The following is a 23,913-nucleotide window of genomic DNA, read 5'->3' as shown; positions in this document are numbered from 1 at the left end:
GCTTTTTTGTTCAACTCCGTATGGGTCTTGAGTACAGTCAGAAGGATACAGTTTTGTGAACGCAGGCAATAGCTATTTGTCTGTTGGACAAACAGTACACAGACACAGGTAAGACTGTACAAGTACACAGGTAAGACTGAACTGTCTCAGTATAGCCTTTTAAATGAAAATGTACCAATTATGTGGTCTATGCACAGCTAAGAAAGGCCAGCTTGCTCTCATACAGGCAGTAAAATAGTGGGTCAGAGCTGTGACAAGTTTGTGACAGACCTCAGCGCCCTGTGGTACAGTGTTCAGCGTTAGGGGTGGGCATTTCAAGCAAAAATACTATTCGATATTCAGTGGGAACTATTTGACCATTCTTCGAAGATGCCCCCCCGGCACGCGTACACACACACACACACATAAAGAGAGAGAGACCCATTAACGCTTTTCACAACTCTGTCTTTTTATTTTGATATCATGTTCTTTTGTGATGCAATGCTTGTCTGAATGAGCTAGAACCAACAGCAGAATTTAATTAAACTGTTAAAAATCCTATAAAACACAGGGTATAATGAACTGTGCCACCTCCTTCCCCATAAAACACACAGACAGAAATGGATAATTTCTTTTCCGGTAATTGGGGATCAGCCTCTCAGTATGTTTAAGGTAACATGCTCCTGACTCTTCAGGCCTAACAAAAGGTAACAAAATCCTATATGCCAACGGCACAACCGAATAAAGGAAAATTATACTTATTTCTGTATTTTTCATATAGCAGCATATCAGTGTTAATACAGCTCAAAAGGTGCTTGTGCACCTTTTATTGTTTCAGTCAGTATCACAACAAACTGTTTAATACATTGGGGGAAAATGTGTGCTGACCTCAACTAAGCCATAATGATACTGATAATGATTTTGAACATGTCTAAATTCTGAACATAACTGTGACGGCAATGCTGACATGAACATTAATTTTTAACTGTTCAGACCTGTAACCTATTCAATATTTTTATTTAGAAAATTTTATTTAGACCATGTCAACATGGTCAGGATGAAGACGGGAGCGCAGTCTGTTTACAATAAGTCCTGCTGTAGATAACACCCTCTCTGATGGCACACACATTGCGGGCACACACAAGTATGCCCTTGCTAATTTTTCCAGGCAAGGATATTTGTTTTCGTTGGTTCTCCACCAGTCCATGGGATCAATGTGGAGGGGTGGGTACATGTCCTGGCAGTACTGGTTTAGTTCAGTTGTCTCCGTTGTTTCCGCGTTGTAATCCTCGCCAAACAGGACTGCGATGGCAGAGGCAGACACAGCATCACTTGATGGTTTTTTTTGGCCAACAGCTCAGTTTCATCTGATTCAACTGCGATCATCTCTTCCATGCCCTCGGAGCTGCTTGAGAGGAGATCGCACACCTTTGCCTGCACAGCAAGTTTAACTCCATCATTTGTGAACCTCAGGTGTTTGTACCTCGGATCCAGGAATGATGCGATGTATGCAACCTTGCGAGTGATGCTGACATCTGCAGGTACAAGTCGCCGCTCCAGTGAAGCAGACACGGTGTGCTTGAATTAAGACGCTTTGGGTGACTCTCCCTGGAACATGTCATGAATAGAATTCCACCTTGTTCAGCAGTACTGCACTAATTTGTGCTCAGACAAGCTCTGAAGTGGTTGCTTTTGTTTCAACGCTTGTGTTGCGGTTGTACTGTGGTGGAAATGAGAAACCAGATGACTGGCAGGTGCAACCACATGGTTTATGTGTTGAAGCTTGAATCCGTCATTTGTAGCGAGTTGGAGTGAATGTGCAAAACAAGGCTGAAAGTCCCATTCCAGGCGTTCAGTGTTGACTAACACCATGTTGCTAGTGTTGTCATGTACGCATGCTGTGACTTTTCCGTTTAGTCTCCAGTGTTCAGTAGCGGTGGAAAGCACATGTGCCAGGTTTTCAGCAGTATGTTGCTCTGGCATTGCTTTGGTCTGCAGAACAGCACTCTGTATTTCCCAGTTGAGTATGTAATGACAGGTGACCGTTACATACGATTCAGTTGTAAGTGCTGTCCATCTGTGGACAGATCTGTGGTCAGAGACAGTTTTTCAACACTCACTCACCGAGTGTGCAGCTCACTTGCATTATCATCATATTGTTTCTCCAGTTTTGCGGTAATGGTTTTTCTTGATGGGACTGTAAACTCGGGCTCAACAAATTCCATCAAACTTCGAAAGCCCTCGCCTTCGACAAAGCTAATGGGAAGCATGTCTTTAGCCATCATCTCTGAGATGAGGGCCGTTGTTTGCTCTGCATGTCTAACATCAAACTTACTTTGTCTGGTGACAAAGGTAGCCATTGTTTGTTGATCTATGGATGGACCTTCTGCTGGGTGCTTCGCTCTCAAATGACTGTGCATAGTTATGGTAGACTTATGATATGCTAGCTTTACCTGGCAGAGTTTGCAGTGCACCTCATTTTCGTTTATTTTTTTGAAGGAGTTCCACACAGAACTTTTTGACGGCTGTAGTAGTCCTTGGCTTTGCATGTTTCTCCTGTTTGTACGGTAGCATCTAATCTCACAGCGCCACACACATTTTACCGGTGCCTGGTAGTAACACCTTCTTCTTCTTCTTCTTCCTCTTTTGTTGTTTATTGGTGGTTGACAAACAGCCTTTAGGTGCATTACCGCCACCTTCTGGCAGTAGTAACGTGTTACTTACTACCAGGCACCAGTAAAAACAAGGGAGAATATATTTTTTAAAACAAGACGATAGTCGCATAAACTATTCGATTTTTTATAATTTAATGACTATTCGAAAATTCGAAAATCGTGGCCCATCCCTATTCAGCATATGCAGTGACGTCTCAGGGGCACATGTATAAAATAATTCCATAATCTCAATTGGGCAAGAAGGTAGCAGAGACAAGCCTGTTTCTCACCTCAAAAGATAAGCATGACTCGTCACAAAAATAAAAAAAACCACCTCAAGCTTTTTTACAAAAATAGAAACCCACATTGTAAAAATGATTTTTTCCCAAGGCTGTCTGGGTTATAAAAGTCAGACATTCTTCTATCAAGAAACCCAGGTACTTATAAGTCAATGCCCTCTCTATTTTCCTTCTCCTGTACAGTGACTACTACTACTTGGAAGAACCTAAGGATCTTTCTTAGATTACATAAAAGCCATCAGCTTAATTTTATCTACATGTAACATTAACTTCAGCTGACAGAGCTGAGCCTGAAAAAATTGTGTAAGTCGGTGGAAATGGGCCTGTAGTTGATTAGATTAGGTGTGCCATCTTCTAACAGAGCAGAACATAGCTTGACTTACGTGCACTGGAGATGGCATCGAATATCCGCTGTTGATTACTACCGAAGCTCTGCAGCGCAAAAATGGTATTTGGGACAGCCCTAATAGTAATGAACATTAAAATGTCATTGGTCTCATTTTAAAAGACTGGTGATTGTTAGACTCAAGACAGAAAACATTTTTCTCCATTTTTCATAATTTACTGCACTATCTTTTACAGGAGAGTTGCCATTTATTTCCACTACAGTATGGTAGTGAAGTGGTGAAGAGGCAGACTTTCAGTATTTTGGTCTGCCATTTTCATTTATTATCACTTCATTCTCTCAGTGGTTAAATTGGCCAATCAGTTAATCCACTGGGAGCAAAGGGAGGATTGTATTATGTTCACTTTTTATATTTTTCCATATTTTAGTGGACTTACAATTTAATTGGAAATACAAAACAAAACAGTGATCCAAATATCTTGCCAGGGCTTCTGTTGAGCTGGCTACATCTTACAGTGGTCCATTGTTACTGTAAAGATTTTCTTGTAGCTCTATGCATTTAACTTCAGTCACTTTTAAGAATGCAGTGCTCATAGGGATGACGTGCCCTGGATAATCGGATTTGTTGTACCTGTACTAAATCTCATTGAGCTCGTCCCTCAATATGAGAGTTTCACAGAGGAGACATTGCAATCATCTTTTTAGTTGTTGCGCTCTGGCACTGCTACGGCTGATATGCTTATGTAGCCCCATGTACTCTCACTGGACACAAAAATAATCTTTGGGGTTCTTTATTTGGATGGGCTATCAGTTGATGTTGTAGCCCGGTCCTTTGAGGAAAACCAGAAGGTTTAAGAATCACAAGTTAGCATCAACTGGAAACAGTCTGATCTAAAAAAAAATCTTTGTCCAACAACAATATTCACAACAAAATAAAAAGGTATCTGTCCACATAAGATTTTCTGGGAACAATTGTTTGTTTACAAAAAAAAAAAAAGATTTCTTCTCAATAGTAACAAAAGTGTCACAGAATGACTAACTTTCCCCCTTTCAAAAACGGTAGTGGTACACTAGAATTGAGCATAAATACACTTGTTACCACTTAACATGCTCCTTAACATTACAGTATCATTCATTTTCAACATATAGTCCCACTTGAAATGACCAGCTAGCATGCTAGCTCCAGCTGTATGCTCTCTTGAAAATTGAAGAAATTAAAATGCTAGACTTAAACAAACAAACCATTACTCTTATTTCATGTTAGAAATAGCCAAGTACTATCAAGGTAAATTTGTTTTCTATTTCCTACCGTTATTCTTCACCCGAATTCCATTTACATAAAGCTAGCAAAATGGTGTCCATTGCCAGGGTGCATAGCTAGGAAGGCTACTTACGCACACGGTGGACTCAGTCATCGTAACTGAGAACACACTTTCTTGTGTCTTGTTTCTTGTATGTCTGAAAACAAAGAAATATTCATTTAGAGTTAACCAAGAATATTTTCATGAACTATAGCTTTTGAATTTTACCAGAACCGAAGGAACTAGCTACATCATCATCCATTAAGAATGCTAAATCAGTAATTGCCTCTCTCAGCCATCGACTAATCAACTAGTCAGAAATGTGTGTCATTTACATCCTTCCTTACTTTAATGCTGATTTATTAATATGTAGTACAGTGCTTCTGATCAAACAGCTTCCAGGGGTTTGTTTTCCCCTACAACCACCCTATACTAGATCAACGACCAGCTGTAATTTATGTAGGAAGATTTCAATGAGTATTTCCACAGCTGCTTTACTACAGCCGGTGCCTAGGGAGTGCGAGGCCTCTGAGTGTCAGCGCTGCCTCATTGCCATGGCTTTCCACAAAGTGAGAGGACTGTAGAAGGTCAATGGTCTCTCAGCAGCCACAGCAGCTCCTTCAGTCACTCCCTCTTGTTATGTATCTCTCTCTCAATAAATCCCCCTCACTCTGCTATGCATTCATCGTTACATTTCAGGATTACTTGGCCACACGGAAACATAAGGTGTAAATTCAGCTTGGGCTTTGTTTTCTCCCAGTTTAACTATTTTTAATGAGGTGATGGGGACAATAGCCTGGCTTGTAAGCCATCTTTTCCTACTTCTTGGCTCCCTCATTAAGTACACGCAAACACATTCATTTTAAGAATTGTGGGTAAGTAAATCGTGCAAACGAATCTTTGAATCACACACATTTGTCCAAGCAAGATTTTTTTCCCTCTCCCTGGGCTCTTGGCTAGCCCTGGGAATGAGCAGACACAGAAGAATACTCCAGGTGCAGTATATGATTTCATAATGGACCCAGCCTGTGAATGAACGGAGATAATTGGCCGTGTTATCTCGTGTTGCATCTCCAACAGCGCAGGCTCCACCCACCTGCCAGGCATGCCTCTGCTCTGGGATGCCACCACAGACAGGGAAACAGACACCTCGCCAAGACCTGGCATCAGCCCTGTGACTTCTTGCTGCAGCTGCTGGGTGATCATATTTACCTCTTTAATCAGTGCCAATGGGGGCCATGTTGTCTCGCACCACGGTCTTTGGTATATTGTGGTGAAAGAAATGTTAGTTGGAAAGGCAATGGAGGCACTTGATTTTCTATTTGCTCAGTGCTTTGCGACTTCATAGTTTAAATACACTTTTTCCCACTTTATAATGGATGTATGACATACCGAGGGGAGGCCATGGCAGAAGTTGTTGTTTAACATTGTGTGTCTCTCTACGAATGAAGACCTAAAAGAGCAACACAAAAAACTATTTCTGCAAGAAGTGCTCAGAATGCTTATGCAGTATGTATTTTGCTTGATTAGAAGATAGACAGGGTCTTGAGTAATCTTACCATAGACTACAGCGTGAGCTAAAATGAATCACAGGGGACAATGAAACGTTTCTCAATATACACCATGTTAGAATCTCTACCATTGAACACATCCTGAACAGGAGTGGAATCGGAAAATGGAATGAATGAAGTAACAAAACATTATTCTGTTTTTTGTTTTTGATTTTGGGTCAAGTCTTTCCTGTGTCTTAAAAAGTGATCTGAAAAAAAAAAAATATTTTCATGCTATGCCACAACAGTATGTATGTTCATTTTGGAAGTGAAAATGTAAGAAGATCATCCAACGGTATGATCAGGCCATAAACGCATATAAATCCAGATAGTACTGTTTTCTATTTACCACTACAGTGTGAAGTTCGTGTTCATTTAGAGCTCTTTATATGATGATATGTGTGTATTATTTGATGCAAATATTTGATTTTGAAAGGTGTTGTTTTTGTTTTGAAGTCAGTGTTTCATTTTACATAGACTTTGTGAGATTTTGCTGAGTTAAAGTGTTTTGAGCATTGTAAGAGCTTTGAGAACATGAGACACTATTTTGAGAAATTTGTGTAAACAATTGAGAAGAACTGTAAGCAGAAGGTTTTAATAAAGAGGTGCAGATTACATTCCAAATCCTTTTGTTTGAAAACTTCTACATCTTTTGGTAGTTTGCGAACTTAAACTAATAACTCTGAAACTCTGCACAAGCTTTCATTTATTTTTTCCTCCAACTGACTGTGGTAAAGGTTCTGTACATGAGGCAACAGCATGAGTCACCACACAAACTGTGGATTTCTCCTCAGCAGAAAGGCTCTTCTGTCACTTAACCTTATTTTTTCCCTTGTTCCTGGAGGTGTTGACAGTAAAGGTGATTCATCCTGAACATTGAACATGTTCGCTGCACAGGCCTTCTCTAATGAGCTGAAGGGTGCACAGGGACCTTGAAACACAAACAAACCCCGCAACAGCGCGGGGAAAGAGAGGGCATTCTCGGCCCACTTTGCCAGTGGCAGATGACTGATCTGTTTACTCCAGTGTGGGGGGGGGTGCTCTAAACTCACTGGTGTAATCGCTTAATTAGACACACTCCGCAGTGCCTGTGGCAGCCACGGCCTGGGCTTTTGCAAGAGAGAGGATCACACCCTAGTAGCAGGAAAACAACCATGATGGAGGAAGCTAGATTCTGAATGGGTGCCCTCTCGTGTTCCATCATTCATTCACCGCTCTGCTATTGCGGTGCTTTACAGAGTTGATTATCCAACACTGTTGGCTTTGACTGGCCTGTGTGACTGCCCCACATGACCACCTGACAGGAGACATTGCTTCACTACCTGCCTGCTGGAAATGTCACTGCATCTGTTGAGTGCTGTTCTTTGTTAGTTGCAGTGGCACTGCAGTCCACAAGCTAAGCTAGCACAGAGATGAGTCGGAGGAAGACATTTCGTATGAGGCTTTGGCATGTGGACCACAGGTGCCCGATCGACCAGCAGGGGTCGCTGTTGCTAATGGGACTGAAGCCCCTGCAGCCGTACCCACCCCTATCCCCAGCGGAACGAAGCCAATGTGTTCCGCCTGTGACCTCCCAGTTGCCTTCAGAAAGTGATACGGACAGGTTCAAACCCGGGCTGTAGCGCTTAGTCCTGCACATGTCTTTTGACCATAACTTTTGAATCATTGCAATAAAAAGCAAATACATTATTTTGTGTTTATTTTTCATAGAAAGTGGGATGTAATGTCAGCCCTTTGTTGGAGACAATGCAGAAATTTACTGTGATTTCAAAACCGGATTACTCGACAATGCTTTGTCCCACAGAGAAACAACTAGTATCATCGGAAAGGGTACGTTCTGCTGTTTATTTTGATATATGGTACATTGTGAAGCGATAGGGACTTTGTGACTTATTCACCCGAAAAGCAGGAGTGCGAAAATGGGTGAAGAAATTAGTAAAGATATTACTTTGCAGAAATTTGATCTGTCTTCATAACATGATTACTTCAGTATGTACAAATATGTGACTAGCATCATTACAAAGCTTTTTCGGCAACACTTCGTCGCATAGCCAAGCAACTAGCATCATTAGACCCCCCCCCCCCCCCGTATTTCGCACCCTGTCTACACTGCGCCTCATTTCAAGTGCATCTGTGCAGAGGTTTTCTATGTGGAACTTAACGGTGTGACGGAAATGAAATCAAGGAAGCCCTCCAATGCAAAGGAACGGTTAGAGAAGCAGGGAAAAGCTTGGCAATCCACCAAGTCCGATATGCTATAGACGAGGCATGAATGTGCTGCAACAATTGAGCTGTCTGAAGTGGGCAAGCTGTTAAAATCTGCCAAACTTCAAATGTTCAATCTTTAAATCTGTTGGAAGGCCAAAAGGAACTGGTATGGTGAAAAAGCCTCATCATTTATTCATCAATGATCTGGAAAGAGAACCTTTTTATCTACTTGTAGGCTTCAGTTGATTTGCCCACAATTTGAAGGATGCTAGGGCTTTGAAAATAACATATGAGTGTTACACTCACTTCTCGTCCTTCACTGTTCTGATGGCATGTTTTGGCAGTTTTTGGTCCATTCCAGGCGCTGTGTTTTTCAGGCATCAATTAGGTTGTGGGAACTTAGCAAAATGTGGCCACAGTGCTTTAATCTGGACTAAACATTTGAATCCAGCTGTGAGCGCATCGTTAGAAAGTTGCCCTTGCTGACAGTGTTGCACATCCAATTGGTATTACAGACTGCTCTGCATTTATTACAAGCACCTCTCTTTGTTAGAGACAGTTTAGAGATAAAGTGGGTTTTGATAGTGAGTTGTTCTATCCACTCTGTTTCAAACATCCTTCTTCATTAGTGAGATACAGGCAGTTGAGAGACAGTGTCACATATTTCTATGTCACCTCTCCTTACGGTGTTTGTTGGAGAATATATTTGGCTTTTTGTGGCTCTTAGTTTCACTGTCACTCTCCCGTAGCCATATGTAATCAATTTGTTGGTAGTATTAAAATGGGTATGTTTAAGGGGGTCTCATCTGCGCTTGGTATTTCATCTTATGCCAGCAGACAAAACAGTGGGGTTTAATGTGTTAAACCAGAAAAGTCTGATTGCTAAAGTGTTAATTTATACTACTTCTTGTAGTGGCCACGCCATCCTCATTGCTTTTGCTCTATATGAAAAGAACTTTTTTTATAAGCACAGGTTTACCCCCCAGGAACACTACTGTTATGTGAAAGCAGATGTACACTTACTTTAGGTATGTTTACACAGCAATGAGCAGTGCTAAGGTACACGTGAGGGGAAAATGTTAGATTAGCTTGCTAATGCAGGCTAGTTTGCTCATTGCTCACTCTCTAGTTACCACATTGAGTTAGCAAAAAGGTTAGCTTTGTTGGTTAAAATGCAAGCAAGTTAGTGTTGGTTACATAGCTAGGTTGTAGTTTAATCGAGTTTAATCGCTATTAAGAAATGTCATTATCCTTTCTCAGAGTACATCTGATTCTCAAGCAGTCACATTTAGCAACTTGGCTTTGAGTATGAACAGTGTACAGTTACTGTTAGGAGCTATCTAACAGCCAGTGAACTAGACAGCAAAAAGTAATGTCATTGAAGCATTATGAAACGTATCTAACATGGAAAAATGCATCTTATAATATTTGTGAAGACTTTGTTTCATATAGAAAAGGTTTTAAATAGTCCTATGCATTATTTTGTGGAAACATCTTATTTCCTTAAATAATTGCTGTGATGATATGTTGGAATGTATTTGCAAAAGTAAACGTACAATTTATTTAAATGAATGCCGTTTCTTATTCATCAGTCTTGTGAAACAAGTTCTGTGAGAAAGCATGTTGACAGAGCTTGTGTTAACCTGAAAAGTGCATAAAGAAGCAAAACATGATGTTTGTGGGGGAAAAATATATCAAGCAGGCTATATTTGTTTCTTTGTTTTATCTCATGATCTGTTTTGATCAAGGTATTGGTGCATATTTATCAGTAAAATCCTACCAAATGGAAAAAGTATCACCATCAATTCACCCTGCCCTTCTCAGCTTCTCAATCAACCCATAACTGACTCTCAGAAATGTGTATCTTTTGCATCCCTAATAGGTGATGCCCTCTTTTGTAACACAGTTCAATCCTGGTAGCCCCAGCACATTCCACACCTGGGGAATTGAATCCAGCTGTTATCCCTATAGACACTGTGTTAAAAGTGGTGTTTCTGAGCACAGCTAAGAATCAGATCTAATGAAATGCTAGATAAATATGGCATTGAGCCAGTGGTTCCTATTAGCACTGCATAAGTATTTGTTGATTGAAATGTACTTATATATGAGGAACAGTATTAATATTCTATATTGTGACATGCTTTGTCTGACTGTTCATGAATGACTGGACATGGAGCACAGGCTAGCACGAAGTAGCTGAGAAATGCTTTTATTGTGGCAGTATTAAAACTAAACAAGGACTAAGCTAGCACACAAAAATGACAAAGCCAAAATTCCACTGATTTTTATACCACCATGCACCACATACATGCCACTGTCCTTTAGAAGTCAGGGAATATAGTTCAGGTTTACAAATAATCTCACTTTTTATTTCACATTGAGCAAAAATGTCTTGACTCAGCTTGGAGCCATTTACTTTGCTTTCAGATCTTGTAATGTCAGTTTGTTGAAATATTGCATCTTAGGCCCATACGTCAATCCCACTGTGAAAAGTATCTGATGACCGGTGTTTCTTGCCAGGAGCATCCACTAGTGTATGTCCACAAAAACGTTAAAATATTTTGAAAGTAATGTACCCCAAAAAGCATTTCACCCACAGTTCCATTTTCAAAGTGTTACAATTTCATGTAAATTGAACTAGGCCCATTGTAGTAATATGGATGTCCTGTTACATACATACTACCTTCTTTAGTCTTATAGTCTTCTAATGGCCAACCAAAGAGATGCAACAGAAATTGGCCATTCTATAGTCTACACTGTTTAGCATTATAAGATGGACATGAATAAAAAACAAGAAAGCACATGCAAACTGGCAAAACATCTATGATTAATGTGTCATTTATGTCATACTTAAAAAATTGAGGTAAAACGCTTACTAGAGCATGCCATTGTAGCTAAACATTACCAATCAAACATAATTAACACAACTTAAATTATTTCCAGTAATGTAGCATCAAACCAAAGTTAACCACAGTCATATTACTGTTTCTGTTTTATTTAATACAGTTTATTTAAGAATTACCACATATGCATTTGTTTCATTCTGTGTTTGACAAGTTCGGCTAAGGAAATTTCTCAGTTAAATAAGAAAAAAACGTGTTTAAAACAGAAATATTCATTTGTACTTCTTTTAAAATTCAACTTATCCTAGATGAATGTGACTGTTTTTGTTAGTTTGTTTGTTTTTTAATTGTAAAGAAAAGGAAAGGTGTATTGTTTTGTGAATGACTGTTTGATAAGGGAGAACATAGCTGTTGAGCAACAAAACTGAACTTATAAAAAAAAATAATGGTAATATGGTTCTGGTGGTGCAAATGGACAAATATTCCTTTACTACTTGATAGTTGATTTATTATTCTTGGTAACACTTTGTTTTAGAGCCCATTATAATTTATTAATAAAGCACTAATAAACCAGTAACAAATGATCAAGTTGACAGTTATTAGAGCCATGTAAGGCGTAATTATTTAATTTAATGACTTATTATTATTTATTTATTTCTATGTGTATTCATTTTGTAAAGTTGTTAATAAGGACCGAAATAAACTATTACTACTACTACTAATTAAGCACTTGCCGGGCACTTTCATAACCTTACTTTGTATGTTTGTTTTGAGTGCGTTATTGTCACATACACCTTTGTTAATCATTAATTATGCATAATGTAATCAATTAGGAATTAATAAGGAAAGTATTAGCAGCATATTAATGATTCTTATGTACTAACTCTTTATTCATTACATATTGGTTATAGGCTCTACATGCCTAATTACAGGATTGCATAATAGGAATAACATTACGCACTACTTATCCATTAACAGTGTGTTTCTACACTAGATACTAAAGACCTGGCAATAAGGACCCTCTGTTCTGAAGTGAGGTTTTATTTACATTCATGGATACCTTATAAGGGACATACTGGATATTATAACACTAATTAGACAGTCCTGAGCTCTTAGTATGGACAATTTTACCCCCTATTCTAAAGTGAGGTTTTATTTATGTTTAGTAATAAAGGACATTCAGGTCACCTTAACACACATCTTAAAACGCTGCATCAAATATAAGCTCAAGACAAGAACTTCATTTACACTTTTTTCATTGCTCCAATCCACAAACAGAAATAAACATTAAAAATCACCACAGGTGACAATGTCAATGAAATGAAGTAGTTTAATTTGCAATTACTTAAAAGTGTCAAAAAATAAAAGTAGCATAACATGAAAATTTAAAAAAAAACTTAAGTGTCCAAAAGTTGCACACAGGAGACTGAGAGTGGTTTTCAGTTCAAAAGCAACATATTTATTGTTCTTGATCAGTATATTATCTACAAAATAACAGTAAAACTTAACTTTACGAAAACCTAACATTTTTGTTTTGTCAGTATTTACCTGAAAAATTAGGCTAACAGGCTAAGGGCCCCTTTGTCATTCACAAAATGGCTTCCCATTGACTGCTACTAGCAAATATTGGCATATGTTTGTTTTGGATTAGCAGTGGCTAACGTATTCATTGTCAGTTTGCAATATATAAATGGAAAGAGTAAAATGATCATGTTTAACCCATATCAATTTCCATTTAGCCAAAGAATTCTAATAAATTCACACACTTCTTTGTCTTATTTAGGAGCAATTCATTCTTGACAGCGTTTCTTTAACCATTAACATACTTAAGTATACAGTTGTCATGATTTGAAGTAAATTTGGGACACTTTACCTGCGAAAGTAAACATTAAAATCTCTGTGCTGATGCTGTGCTACAGAATGTTGTAGGCTTTTGCTAGCTGAGACATTCTGAAAGCCTAATGGTGCAATGTGAGAGCTACAGACCTTTTCTGTGTGCTACCTAGCAGGATGGTAGAATTACCATCACTTTTAATTCAAAGGATTATTAATGGCCGGTGAATGACCGCATTGTAAGGCTGGACATAACAGGATTAAATGTTTGTTAAAAATGTAGGCTACTCATACAGTCATTACTTGACTGTATGAGTAGCCTACATTACTGGTTGGTACTTATATAACTGTCAGTATTATATGTTAAATATCAACAATCCTAAAGTAAGGATATGCTTGTGCAGTTACACCACACTGACTTAAGGGAGCACCACAGAGAGTGCTCCTGCTACAATAGAAATTAAAGTATTTACAGCAAAAATGATGTATAGTGGAAGGAGTGGAGTAGGATATAGATGCACTTGAGCATGTTTCTGTGTTTTTTACATGGAAATATAGATTATTCAAGTTAATATTTTTATGTATGGCCTTTAATTAGTGTTTTTTACTGTAGAAATATACCTTTAAAGTATGACTTTATTGTAATATTTATAGATGATTGAATGAATTTATATTTTTATGTAAATATCTTACAGTATATTGATTGTTAGTATGATGATCACAAAGTGAAATATGGTACAGAAAAATAATAGCACATAATCTGATTCACCACCAACAGCATATTTGAAAAGAACAGTGAATTGATACACTTGGAACAAATTTTTACAACCTTCTCAACAATGTGCATCAAATGAAATAACTCTTGAAAAACCAACATTAAAAACATTTTAAACTGTTAGATGTGATTTTGAACCCTGTGTCCTGATCATGATGTGATGTCGGTGATGCACGGTCCTCCTCTGTCTCTGAATGTCATTCATCAGTATCTGCTCTAAAACACATTATGGTAAACTCTGAATTTGTGTCTTGGATGTAAATTGCGCTGTTTCCAACAAGTATTTAACTAGAATGCGGTAAGTAGGATACTATGCTGGTTCTGCGTACAGTCTCATTCACGGTGTTGTTAAGCACATTTATTTACTTGTTCTCTTACTTGTTGACTTACGCAATCACAGTAATTCAACAGAACCTTGCATCCAAGGATACCAGAGCACCTTACCTCCTCAACATCCACCTCTTACTGCACTGAGAACTGGGTTCTACAAGGAATGCACCAATAGACACTTTTTTTTGGCAGGTACTGATATCCAATATGCATTTTAGTATGTCATTTGAGTTTAATTTACATTTTCTGACAGTTATGGGTTAAATTATTCTTAGCCACACAGGCACCTCAGTGAAAGTGGTAAAAATGACAGGTGGCTATGGAGTTTAAAATCATTGATTAAAAGCTTCAAATAAAATGTTTCTATCATATGTAATTCCAGCGTCTATTTATAACCTTCAGCTATGAAATGACCTCAATCCACAGTGAACTTAACTTTAAAAAGCATATAGAACACATGTCAAAACAAATGTCAATGTCAAAACAAACGAATTTCAGTCTACCTTACTCATGTCCATTGCACTGAGCCACATTACAGTCCAACACAGAAGTACATTTGCTGTAGTATTCACCTTGATTATAGACCGAAAAGGAACACTAATCCTTGAATCCCCGTCTTAATCTGAACATTTTTTACCCCTAGAAGGCTAATAACTATAATGTAAATTATAAATGCGATTTGTATGGCAGGTCTTATTTTGGTCATTAGAGTTTAACCCTTTCACATGTAAGTTCTAAATATCTGCAATCCCCCCAGAGTGAGTTGTTTTGCCCGTGATAGCAGAATGTACTCAGTATTCCAGAATTGCCTTGTAATGCAATAATAGAGTTCTCGGTTCCCACAGCTGCCTTCAAACCATGGCTCTGTGCCTTATTATTTTCAAATTGTTTTTAACTGTCGTTTGCGAGTCTATATTGTATTTCACTGTGCCAATTTGCTTCACAGGCTGTTAATCTTGTGGGGTTTTTTCTAAGAGAAGAATTTCTGAATTAAGATACTGAATTACAATTACACGTTTGTCAGGACCAGATATAATAAAAAGATGCCAGAACATACAAATGATAGCCATATTTGGACTTCTTTTGACTTTTATAAGTTGTTATAGTGAATTATTCCAATCACTCGTGAGTTTGCTTGTGATGTGATAAATTGTTCAAAGAAATTGCTATCAGCACTGCAATGGTTTCTGTCCCAGAATTAGCTAAATTTCTGGTGTTAGCTCACTAGCCTGAATTTTCCAGTTTGTATATTAATGTGGCGGTACTGCATTTAAAAAATAAACTGCTCACTTTGAGGACACACATTTGTGAAGACTTATGCAAATTGTTTGTGAAAAGACCCAGACACTGATTGTTGCATCAGTCGTGAATAGACATTCTATAACAGTTTTCCAATCACATTGGTGTGATTGTACTCTCCAGGGATCAGCCTGGAATGATTGGAGTGATCTTACTCCTCCAAGGGTTAAAGTTCTAGGCATTGTTCTATATGGTTGCCATGGTGAATGTTGCAACTTCGCAGGGATTCATTTCATTCTGTGTAGGGTGGTTCTGAAGTGTGTCTTGACACTTGAGCAGAGTAGAGGGTGTGTGGCTCTAGGAACCCCTCTAATGCACCTCTCTGGTTTTAAGATGCTCAATTCCACAGAAGTGTGAGGACCACGTCCTGTATAGCAGCATTGTGGAAAGGTCACACCTAAGGACAAACAATATTGGCAAACAAACACAATGTACAAGTCAGGGTCCATGTGGAACAAAAGAAATTACTTACTAGAAGCTAACAGTTCATTATAATCCTTTGAATCGGCACCAGCTCAGCTTGTGACCTGTGTTCATCCTCAGTTTGTATGTCTGTCTTGTTTCTACAGGTTGAACAGTGGTAATGATGCATGGAAGGAAAAGAACCAGGCCATATTGATGGATGTTCTACAGGAAACCAACCTTGCTGTGCCGGCCCAAAACCTCACACAAGTCAACGGGGCGGATGAGAGAGGTAAAGGGTCAAGTTTTCTGTATCATGCCACAGCAAAACTTAGCCTTGTAATGTTCCTGTCCTTTGACACAAAATTCCTTGGATTGAATTTTTAGATTATTTATATTTATTTACTTTGCCAGACTACCTAAGCGATAATTATTTGTAGAAACTTCAGTGTTTGATTCCACTGATTCCCATGCCAGCTCCAGCTTGTGTCTAGCATGAACCGTTCACTTAGCATAATCATCTCGCCAAAACATGTTGGAAATAATTTTCTAGGGTTTATTTTTAGACTTCTTTTATGTCTGTTTGAAAAGATTCCATAGATAAAATTTTGAATTAAATGGTAAGAATTCTAGTTACATCGTCTATATTAGCAAGTATGTTTAGTTCTCTTAAAGTGGACATGATGCTTTACATCCTCCCATACACTCACATTTCTTCAGCTTTTTAAGACCAGAATCCGATCTGATTCTTTCATGTCTATTGCATATATTTAACATGAAATTTTCAATAACTACAACACCCATTGCAAAAAATGAATAAAATAGGTCTCACCTAAGTTAGTGATGAGAGAAGCTCTTGCGTTTGGTCACAGTGAGTTGTGTGCTTGTTACACTGCTTTCCACATATTCTACTCTTCTAAATGCCTGGGATCACCCAAGGCAAGAAGGCTACCAGCTGACTTACAAACTTACTACCAAAAGGGGCAGAGTGGGTCATCTAGCACCCCCTTGTCCCACCACTCATTAGCACTTTCTAGTAGCTTGTGAAGTAACGGTGAATCACATTGATGCTGTCAGGAGGAGATGCACCTATGCTCCATTCTGCATTTGCTCCATTGTGGAACACTGTGGGACTCGTAACATGAAAATAAAGCAGTTGGATGCATGTGCATGTATCGGAGGACTGCATTCATCACATGTCAGTGCTCATGTGCGAGCACAAAGGGTGCAATGTGTACAACTGGCTAAAGGAATGAAAAGGGGGGAAAAAGCATAAACAACATATGAGAAATCTGGTTTCAGGAGTGTCTATTCTCAGCAGTTTCAAGACCAATCCATGTGAATGCCCACGGCTGAGGGAGAATTTCAGCATTTCAACACTAAAATTATCTGTACACAAATGAAGGTCATTATATGGTGGGTCCAAATCGTATATAGATCACCATTAATTACCACTTGCTATTATGATTTTTTAGAACTTTTGGAGATGGTATTTAGGTGTAGTATTTAGGTGAGGTATGCTGACTTATCAATGATTATGTCAGCTGTTAAGCAACTTGATGGTGGGGACTGGCTACTAAAGAGAAAAAAACAAATCACCTGATGGAAACCATTATGTGATGGGAATTGGGCTACCTCCCATCTGGATCTGATAGCTTTAATGATTTCTGCTGGTATCCCATCAGTATGTGATAGTTTGGTTACACACAAGACTCATCTCCCATGAGAATTTCATGCTTTCCCTGAACGTGCCCCATTAACATAATGATGTTAAGTACTAAGTACATGCATGGTGTATCTCTAAAGCTTAACTCTCCATACTGGTGCAGACTATCCAAATGGATGTTTATAACAGAAAGATGAAGTACACACAATGGCAAATTCAACTCAAATATTAATTTGAAATCTAAATAAAATTTTAACCAGGGCCCAAATTATGAAACACAGTAATTTGGTTGCTTCAATTCCAGTTGTTGTATGAGTGCTGTTAATCTGCAATGAGAAAGTAGGAGCACATAAATGCAAATGCATGGACACCAAAGGTAATGTATTTGCAGTTTTATGATATGGTCTAAGTTTATGCATAAATATACTAGTATTAGAACTAACAAAGTATTGAAAATTTGTATATATGTTTCAGTATATGAGTTACAAAGCAGCTGTCTAAATAGTCCAGAATATGAATTCCATAAATGGCACTTGTGTACTTTTTCCAATTTATGTAGTACAATTTTATATGAGTCTTACAAAATATGCCCCAAGATAAGACCTCTCCTAATCCTTTTCTCTTTGGAAAGGCTCCAGAAAGCAATTTAATAGTTGATTCCTTATCCTACACAATCTAATATATTTTCATCCCTAACCTTAAATAAGGAGTGCAAATAAGGCACTGACATATGCTAGCATTTTTTAATTAAAAATCTTAAAAAGAGCAAGATGTTATATGTATCATTTCATTTGTACAGCCTACGTGTGATGATGTGGCTGCATGCCAGCTTCAACACATGTACGTTCATTCTCCAAATGAACCAGATCCTCACTTGTTTAAACATTCATTCTGGACATATATTCAGCTGCCTGTTGATTTGTTTCATATGTCATCTGTTTCACCTTGCCGTCTATCTCCATGTAATTGTGTCACTTTACATTCTGTAACATTGCTAATCCATACCGGTTAGGATTATGCACTTAGCTTTGTTCACGTTTCTCCCCACAATTCCCTGTTCCATTCAACACTCAGATACAGCAGGCAATACTTACCAGTCCTTTATTCAGTATACCACACCAGTAGGTTGTCCACTTTCTCATTTTCTGTAATTTCGCCACTCCATTCACTCCTGGTTAACTTCATTATTTCTTTGCTCTACCGGAGGCACCACCAGTCAGATGCATCACTAATGAGTCCTGCCCATAACATTGTTTTGGTGGTAGTGAGAGGGACCATTTGTTTTTTTTCTGTGTGTGTATGTATGCTAGTTGTGTGTCCTTATAACAGTCTGATAGGTGGGAAATCTGTACCAATTTACCTGTAATCAATGTTCATTTCATGTGAGACATTATTTCTTTGTACGTCTTTGTGACAAATTGCCTGGTACAAGGAAAATGTATTATTTCCCCCTGCTATTGGGAAATGGTATGGTCTTGTGGAGGAAACCCTGATTTTCATTGTCTGTTCAAGCAGTTTGTTTCTGGCTGTCAGAGAGAAACACCTGTTGTTTTGTGTGCATCTTTTGTGTGCTATAGTAGTGAAATGTTCATCAAAACTTAGGGAGTGTTGGTTTAGATAGGTCTGAAATTACTTCATTTTAATGTATTATTTTTGTTAATCATTTTTTATTGCTGTAAATACTTTTCCTGCACACCTTTTCCTTCACTGGATGTCAATAAACCTTGCATTTTTTTCCACTGGATTTTGTTGTCCTGCGCTTCCCTATCACCCCCTTGGCCTCTCGACAACACTACATCCTTACACATTGTGAAGATCTTTGCTGTGTGTCAGTACAGTCTTATCCCCACTCTCAATGGAAGGGAGTGTTATGCTTGTTTTTTTCAAGTCCTGCTCTTGTATCTTTAAACTGAAACAGTAAAAAAAAGAAACCATGAAAAGTGAGGCTATCACGGATTATGAGGCTATGTCATTATATCATAACATGAAGTATTACACAGATTCTCAGCAAAACAAGTTGTAAAATATAGCTGCAAGCAGCGATGAGGGGGCCAAGCAGTCCAGCAGGGTAGAGTCACCATGGCAACTCGATCTGGTCATGTTAATGTTTTATGTCAATTGACCAAAGATTGGGTGTAACTGAGATATGAGCTCACGTCCTGTTTGGCGGATTTGCCTCCAATTTCGATGGACAGTGACGGACAAATGCTTTCATATATAAAAAATCCATCTGATAACTTTTGTGAGGCTTGGTCCGAAGATCATCTATGCCAAATTTGATGAATATTGGACAAAATTTGTGACCTGTGAAAAAATTTCTTAAGTTTTTCATGAAAAAACAAAATGGTGGCCGTGTCAATTAAGTTGACTTGACAATTTGTCATGTCACATCTTTGGGATCTCCCAAAGTATCACCTGACACAAGAATCACTTTTGTCAAGGGAAACACATCGAAAATTACAACGCAAAAATATGTTTTTGCTTATTGCAGTGCCCCCCAGTGCTCAAATGACTATATAGTTCATATACCATAGTCCATATACCAAGTTTGGTGTCAACACATCAAAGCGTTGCTGAGATAAGCCCTCACTTCCTGTTTGGCAGCTTCACTGCCGATTTCGATTGGCTGTACTGAACAAACGCTTTTGAAAATCAAAAATCCATTGGATAACTTTAGTGAGGGTGGGTCCAAAGATCATCCGTGCCAAATTTGGTGAAGAATCAACAAAATACAGTATGTGGCCTGTGAAAAAAATTTAAACCTTTTGAAGAAATCCAATAGGGCAGCCACATCAATAAGGTTGACTTGACAAGTTGTCATGTCTTGGCCTTGGGACCTCCCAAAGTGTCCCCAGACACAAGAATTACTTTTTTTAAGGCAAACACATCAAAAGTTATTGGCAAAACATGTTTTTACTTATTGCAGCACCCCCCAGTGGTAAAATGATGCATTTTTTGCACAACGTCAGGAAGGGATCCCAAGTTCATGTACCAAATTTGGTATCAACACAGTTATGATCTCACTTCCTGTTTGGTGGCTTCGCTGCCAATTTCAATTGGCTTCGAAAATCAAAAATCCATATGATAACTTTTTTGAGGCTTGATCTGAAGATCACCTGTAGCAAATTTGGTTAAATTTGGACAAAATTTGTGGCCTGTGAAAAATGTTTAAACTTTTTCATAAAATCCAATATGGCGCAAAATCCAATATGGCGGAAATTGACGTCATGGAGTGCATTGAACTCTGCTTGATCCAAGGAATCCAATGGTACCTCATTTAAAAAAAAAATCAGGCATATGGTTCAAAAGTTACGTGCGTAAATGTACCTCCAACTTTGACCCATTGGTGGCGCTAGAGCATTCGAGGCGCTGACATCAAACTTGGTGAAAAGAATCATGGGACCATCCCCAATCAGTGTGCCAAATTTCAAAACTTTTTACCATATGGTTCCATGGGCTGCCATAGACACCCTAGCCAGAAGAATAATAATAAGAAAAGGTGGAAAAAAGAAAAGGATTCTGCCCCAGCTGTTTTTTTTTTCCGTTGTCTTTCTTATAATTTGTATCTGGGTATGCCATCAATTGGCAGGAACACAGTGACACCTGAGCATGTTTGAGATGACTCTGCAAATGTATCCAATTAATTTTGGATTGTAGCAAATGTGCATTCATTTCATTTGGATGTTTGTTCCTTCATCTAAATTGTGAGGGCCATGTTACAGTACTCTATGTGTTTACAGATTCCCACAACATGGACTGTGAGGTAATTATGATTTCAGAGAAATTACCACCAGCTCCACTTGCTCAACTTAAAACACATTTTTTGGTGAGCAAGACTTGCCTTTAAAGCATTTGTCAGTGATTAGGAGGTAACTTGGAACTCTGGGCAAGGCTTATTGATTTAAATGGTAAATTAAAATTAGCTTTGGTGCTTTGGTGGTCGGTGATCAGTCAGTGTTGGTGCACAATGGCTGTGTCCCAAATCACATATTTACATATTGTGTACTAATACATACTTAGTATGTACTCTGTACTAATTTGTTCAATACATATCAATAAGTATGCAAGTATCTATGCATCAATTTTGAATATACTTCCCTGTCAAAATTCTAAATGAATGAACTCTGACGTTAGCTGCAGTTTAAGCAGGCTAGCTATGTATGGTATTTTGAACTCATGACAAATATTACAACTGCCATGTTAAGTCATGTGACAGTACACAAAATGATAAATGTTGGTGTAATGCCAATAGCACATCTGATATTTGTTAAATTAGCTGCCTGTATACTAACTGCGTGCAACCTTAGAAATTGTCTGTTATTTTTTTGCATTATTAACTTGGCCATAATCCCCACCCATTCTGTTTTTCAATGAATTCTGGGATAGGAAATCTGAAACACTTCCTGGATAGTTTGCAGCTGATGCACACTTCTTTTTTCAGCAATAGCATGTAGCATGTATCTGGGTGCTTTCATGCATACCATACTGTCCATAGTATGCTAGTTTGCCATTTGGGACACAGCTCATGGAGTTTGCATGGTGTTACATCAGGCAAGAAGTACACCATTACATTAAACACTGATGGAATAAAGAACACCATGGGTAACTTCATTTCAATCAGGAGATTACATGCAGGTTTGCATGACTACATGCCTTTCATAGTAAGTGAATCAGTCATTGAGATGTCAATAATAGCAACCTCTGAGGAACAATCAGGCTATTTTCCATTGGTATTCATTCTTAGTAATTTTGCACCTGAATGTGTTTTGCAGTCAAACACCACCAACCACTGGCGCAGTGGCATTCAAATATTTATCCTAACTCATATTGTTGTTTCATTAAAAATGCATTCTGGGCATTCAGATATTTTGTTCCATGTTTGAAGAATGGGTTTTCACTTGTGTTGTATTGTACCTCACTTCTAAGTCACTTTGGATAAAATTCTGCCAAATAAATAAATGTAAATGTAAATGTAAGAAATAGTTGGTCATTTCCCAAACAAGAAAAAAATAGTAATTTTATAAAAGACTATTTTATTTGTTCATTTCAAGGATCAAATTCTCACAAGAGTCAAATCATGATTCTTGTAAGCAGCATGCACATGGATCTGGAAGCATGACACGTCCTCAAAGTGTCTATCAGGCACACAAAAACACAGATGCACTGATCCTCACATTATGTGGATGTCATTAGAGCAGTGCAGAGCATGGGATGAGTCATCAGAATCATTTAAACATTACTGAATTTGTGCTGCTTTGTTTCATGGTGATGCAGTTTACACTTTAAGGGCATGCATCACTGTATAATATTGGGTTAGACCTCATAAATCTGTACATTTAGTTGAGTCCTAGCTTGGATGAAGAAGGGGATGAAGGTTGCTTTCAATAGCCTCAGTTTAAATGAAATGCTTTGAGAGAAATATAGTCAAATTCTGTGTTGCGTATTTTGCAGTATGAGAAATGGCTGCTTTTTGTCAACCCTGCAAGTCTTGCAGTTCATAAAACTGAAGCAAGGAATATGGAGACAACCTAGTAAGATATGGCAGGTGTTATCACACTGCAGTACAGGCAATTTAGTGGTAAGGCTGAAACATACTTGTACCTGTGTAAATGGAAATAACATATTAGGGGAATATATTTACCACTTCTCTTTCCTGCCCATTCTTCATCCAAATATGGGAAAGTACTGTCCATGTGCATGCCACTTGCTATTGATTCACAAGATTCACATGCTTAGAATGAACCTGAAGCTGAAGGTTGTCTTACACAACATTATTATTACATTGTTATTAGATGTGTTTAAAACTCTTGGCCTCTATAATTTGTAAGGCACCACTCTAGATCGGGGTAGGGTTGCCATCTGCTCATAGGCATATTTTGCATTAATGAAAAATAGGATGCTTCTGGAAAGGCCACCTAGTGTGATTCTCTCAAAAATCATTTCTCGCAGCTGTTTTTTTTTTAATATGTAGATGTAGGTTGAGTTTTCTGGAAACAACGAAAAATATTTGAAAATTATTTAAAAGTATTTAGAATAGATATGCACCTAAAGTAGCTGCACGTTCCCAGGCTTGACATCCTGCTGGTGTGAAGGGGAAGTAGGACCAGTATGACCAATATGTGTCTTTGTGATCAGTTAAACAGAGTCGGCTATTGACATGCATCATTTGTTAAGAGGCTGTTGGTGTTAAATTGAAACAAAACTCCCTTTCTTCCTTTATTTCAGTCTGTGGCAGACTTTGTGTACATGTTTCAGCTGAGTTTATCTATTATCCTGAAGAATAAAAAATAAAGACACCAAACAGCAGTGACATCTACTATTGCATTGCATTTTTGATATTGAGGTTGACTGACTTAGAGAAAATTACAGGTGTAACGAGACACCGTGATTTATAGTTCTCTCATTATAACTTAGATAGCCAAGCTGGT

General features: G+C 38.2%; 1 protein-coding gene across 1 annotated transcript in view; it reads left to right on the top strand.

The window, feature by feature from the left end:
• The window catches only part of LOC118774749 (neurite extension and migration factor-like), a 103,726-nt gene that overhangs the window by 60,536 nt on the left and 19,277 nt on the right, over window positions 1-23,913 (top strand). The window contains exon 2 of the mRNA XM_036524221.1: window positions 15,987-16,111. Coding sequence (XP_036380114.1) covers window positions 16,036-16,111 — 76 coding nt within the window. The 5' untranslated portion in view covers window positions 15,987-16,035. The remainder of the gene's footprint in view (window positions 1-15,986; window positions 16,112-23,913) is intronic.

Source organism: Megalops cyprinoides, chromosome 3 (genome assembly GCF_013368585.1).
Source record: "Megalops cyprinoides isolate fMegCyp1 chromosome 3, fMegCyp1.pri, whole genome shotgun sequence".
Lineage (NCBI taxonomy): Eukaryota > Metazoa > Chordata > Actinopteri > Elopiformes > Megalopidae > Megalops > Megalops cyprinoides.
Note: the sequence above shows the minus strand (reverse complement) of the source record. Positions and strands in the feature narration are given on the sequence as shown.